General features: G+C 43.9%; 1 protein-coding gene across 1 annotated transcript; it reads left to right on the top strand.

The window, feature by feature from the left end:
* The first annotated feature begins 551 nt into the window (after positions 1 to 551).
* LOC140897743 (olfactory receptor 14A16) lies at positions 552 to 1,511 on the top strand. The gene has a single exon (XM_073310744.1). The coding sequence runs from the start codon at positions 552 to 554 to the stop codon at positions 1,509 to 1,511; it is 960 nt and encodes a 319-aa protein (XP_073166845.1).
* The last annotated feature ends 3,224 nt before the right edge of the window (positions 1,512 to 4,735 follow it).

The following is a 4,735-nucleotide window of genomic DNA, read 5'->3' as shown; positions in this document are numbered from 1 at the left end:
TGTTATTTAGCTTAAAAACCAATCTCCATTAAAAAGAACACAGCTGAAAAATTTCCAACCAGCCTCTATGCACAGAGTTTGGGGTGGAAAAATTACAGATGAGTTGCTATTTACGATGCTGGGTGAGTCAACATCATATTGCCCTGCAAAGTGAGAATCAGGCTGTGTTAGAATTTTAGTTGATCAGTTTCATACCCAAGTTGTGAGAATTGTTGGGTTTGGAGTGTGCTTTGTTCCATCCTTCATATTGCATTTTATCAAGCCACACCTTGGGCCAAATCCTCAGATGAGATAAAGTGACGAAGCTCCATTGACTTTAAAGGAGCTGACCTAATTTACACTGGTGTGGTAACGTGACTCATTGATTGTCAGAGGCGAGGAGCACTAACAACACCTACTCATTGTAAGTGATGAGATCTGTGCACTTTTGACATTCATAGAATGAGATATTAGGGAAAGGGGAATCAGGGCCATTCCCTCTGTTGCTCTAATCCTGACCATTGTCTTTCTCATTCCCTCCACAGACATCGCACAGTGTACTGCAGAAGAAAATGTCCAACCAAACTGCCGTGACCGAGTTCCTTCTCCTGGGATTCTCTGACATTCGGGAGCTGCAGATTTTACACTTTGTGGTGTTTCTACTGCTTTACCTGATATCCCTGCTGGGGAACCTTCTCATCATCACAGCCATAGCCCTTGACCGCCACCTTCACACCCCCATGTACTTCTTCCTGATGAATCTGTCCATCCTAGACCTCGGCTCCATGTCTGTCACCATCCCCAAATCCATGGCCAATTCCCTCACGAACACCAGATCGATTTCTTATTCTGGATGTGTTGCCCAAGTCTTTCTCATCTTCTTCTTCGCTTCAGCAGATTTTGCCTTACTGACCATCATGGCGTACGACCGATACGTCGCCATCTGCCAACCACTGCACTATGAGACAGTGGTGAACAGGACAGCATGTGTTCAAATGGCAGCCAGTGCCTGGATCACTGGAATTCTCTACTCTGCACTGCACACTGGGATCACCTTTGAAATCTGCTTCTGTGGAGGCAACGTGGTGGATCAGTTCTTCTGTGAAATCCCCCAGCTCCTCAATCTCGCCTGCTCTGACTTGTACCTCATTGAAGTTGGGTTTCTCATCTTTAGTTCATTCTTAGGCTTAAGCTGCTTTCTTTTCATCATTGTGTCATATGTTCAGATCTTCAAAGCAGTGCTGAGAATCCCCTCTAAGCAGGGTGGGCATAAAGCCTTCTCCACCTGCCTCCCTCACCTCACCGTGGTGTCCTTGTTCTTTAGTACTGCAACCTTTGCCTACCTGAAACCCACCTCCAGCTCAACCTCAGGTCTGAATCTCATAGTGGCTGTTCTTTATTCTGTGTTGCCACCGATGATGAATCCGATCATCTACAGCATAAGAAACAAAGAGATCAAAGGTGCACTGAGTAAACAGATAGGTTGGAAGTTATTCACTAAGAACAAAATGTCCATATGTCTCCTTCGGTAGCAATTTCATTCTGTATTTCTTTATAAATAAAATCTGATGACATTATTGCCTCCATGAGAAAATACTGTGCACTCTGTTTATGCGGAATTGGGTATTTGCACTAGTAAAGATACAGACAAACATGACTCAAGAAAAAAAGGAGTTTCTATAGGTTTACACCAATGTAAATAAGATTGGAATATATCATATACTGCTACCGATCACCATACTACCTGAGACCCTTGCCTATAAAATCAGTAGCCATAGCAGAGTCCCTGGTAAGGTCTTTTGCTCTTCTTATATTTTGGGATAAAAACTCAGTTGGTTTGTTTGTTTGTTTTAGGAGGTTTTGGCAGTGGAAAGGCCTGAGAAGATGGTGACTGTTTGGTGAGACGGGATTTTCAATATTTGTCCCTTCTTGGGAGTATCCATATGTCATCTCTTTGATGGGGTTTCCTGAGCGAACTGAAGGTTTGCTCCCCACGATGACAAAAGAGTGCAAAAGAGGATTATGCATGGCTTAGTTCCTACTGACATGATTATGTGTAGATTGTTGGGATATTATTGTATTATTAAAGATATGTGTCATAAATATAAAGGAAAGGGTAACCACCTTTCTCTCCACAGTGCTATAAAATCCCTCCTGGCCAGAGGCAAAACCCTTTCACCTGTAAAGGGTTAAGAAGCTAAGATAACCTCGCTGGCACCTGACCAAAATGACAAATGAGGAGACAAGATACTTTCAAAGCTGGGGGGGGGGAACAAAGGGTATGTCTGTCTGTGTGATGCTTTTGCCAGGAACAGATCAGGAATGCAGCTCAGAACTCCTGTAAAAGGTTACAGAGTAACAGCCGTGTTAGTCTGTATTCGCAAAAAGAAAAGGAGTTCTTGTGGCACCTTAGAGACTAACCAATTTATTTGAGCATAACATCCGATGAAGTGAGCTGTAGCTCACGAAAGCTTATGCTCAAATAAATTGGTTAGTCTCTAAGGTGCCACAAGAACTCCTTTTCTTTTTGTAAAAAGTTAGTAAGTAATCTAGCTAGAAATGCATTAGATTTCTTCTGTTTAATGGCTGGTAAAATAGCTGTGCTGAATGGAATGTATATTCCTGGTTTTGTGTCTTTTTGTAACTTAAGGTTTTGCCTAGAGGGATGCTCTATGTTTTTATCTGATTACCCTGTAAGGTATTTACCATCCTGATTTTTAGAGAGGTCATTCTTTTACCCTTTCTTTCATTAAAATTCTTCTTTTAAGAACCTGATTGCTTTTTCTTTGTTCTTAAGATCCAAGGGTTTGGGTCTGTGTTCACCTGTACAAATTGGTGAGGATTTTGATCAAGCCTTTCCCAGGAAAGGGGGTGTAGGTCTTGGGGGGATATTTTGGGGGAAGACGTCTCCAAGTGGGCTCTTTCTCAGTTCTTTGTGTAACACGCTTGGTGGTGGCAGCATAGGGTTCAAGGACAAGGCAAAGTTTGTACCATGAGGAAGTTTTTAACCTAAGCTGGTAAGAATAAGCTTAGGGGGTCTTTCATGCAGGTCCCCACATCTGTACCCTAGAGTTCAGAGTGGGGAAGGAACCTTGACAATATGTAAGGCATCTTTTTATTATTTTAACCTAAATGAGTATAGCATCATAGAATATTAGGGTTGGAAGAGACCTCAGGAGGTCATCTAGTCCAATCTCCTGCTCAAAGCAGGACCAACGCCGACTAAATCACCCCAGTCAAGGCTTTGTCAAGCCAGGCCTTAAAAACCTCTAAGGATGGAGATTCCACCACCTCCCTAGGTAACCCTCCTAGTGAAATAGTGTTTCCCAATATCCCACCTAGACCTCCCCCACTGTATCTTGAGACCACTGCTCCTTGTTCTGTCATTTGCCACCACTGAGAACTGCCTAGCTCCATCCTCTTTGGAACCCCCCTTCAGGTCATTGAAGGCTGCTATCAAATTCCCCCTCTCTCTTCTCTTCTGCAGACTAAATAACCCCAGTTCCCTCAGTCTCTCCTCATAAGTCATGTGCCCCAGCCCACTAATCATTTTCGTTGCTCTCCACTGGACTCTCTCCAATTTGTCCACATCTGTTCTGTTGTGGGGATGTAAAAACAGTGTCATTCTTGCTATGGTGGAAAGACTGTTTTAAAATAAGTGACATGAACACTGGTGTCTGGGGTCTTCTTGTCTTCTTGTCTGGGATCATTTTGTTCTAGCCCTGGTGTAAGTGGACAAGTGCCATCACGTGCACTGATCTGGTGTTCCATATACCTTTCCGTGTAGATGTACTCACACCCGAGCTGAGAAAGGATCTCAGAAGTCGGCCTGTTAGTAGTATTAGAATATCATCTTTGTGCATGGTTGTGTACACTTCATATATGACAGACAAATCAGAGTATGTGATTAGCTAGAGAGACAGACAGACAGGACCATTCCTTGTCCTAACCCACAACTTCATTTAGTGATAATGATAGATTTCTATTTGATTGTGAATTACATGAGCTAGCTAGCTAGTGTGACAAAATTTCTCCTCTACCTTGGTGGGTCTTGCGCTTATTGACGGATTTGTTTGCCTTTGAGCTTCACGGCAGCCCTCAGTTTGGCTGTTTTCGTGAACCCACAGTCCAGGTCAACTCCTCCTGTGTCTGACCAGGAATTGGGAGGTTTGGGGGGAACCCGGGCTCGCCTCGACTCCAGGGCCCTGTGGAATGCAGCTGTCTAGAGTGCCTCCTGGAACAGCTGTGCGACAGCTACAACTCCCTGGGCTACTTCCCCATGGCCTCCTCCCAACACCTTCTTTATCCTCACCATAGGACCGTCCTCCTGGTGTCTGATAATGCTTGTATTCCTCAGTCCTCCCACAGTCCACATTCTCACTCCTAGCGACTCTTGCTCCCAGCTCCTTACACGTGCACCAAAAACTGAAGTGAGCTCCTTTTTAAACCCAGATGCCCTGATTAGCCTGCCTTAATTGATTCTAGCAGCTTCTTGATTAGAACACCTGCAGCCAATCAGCCTGTCTGTCTTAATTGTCTCCAGAAGGTTCCTGATTGTTCTGGAACCTTCCCTGTTACCTTACCCAGGGGAAAGGGACCTACTTAACCTGGGGCTAATATATCTGCCTTCTACTACTCTCCTGTAGCCATCTGGCTCGACCCTATCACACTAGATAATGAATAATCTATGGAAATTATTGTGCAAATTATTGTGCTTCTTTTCCTGTTAATGATTGTCTATGTCCAGATCATGATT

The sequence above is a fragment of the Lepidochelys kempii genome, chromosome 14, assembly GCF_965140285.1.
Source record: "Lepidochelys kempii isolate rLepKem1 chromosome 14, rLepKem1.hap1, whole genome shotgun sequence".
Taxonomy (NCBI): domain Eukaryota; kingdom Metazoa; phylum Chordata; order Testudines; family Cheloniidae; genus Lepidochelys; species Lepidochelys kempii.
This window is presented reverse-complemented; position numbering and strand designations above follow the sequence as displayed.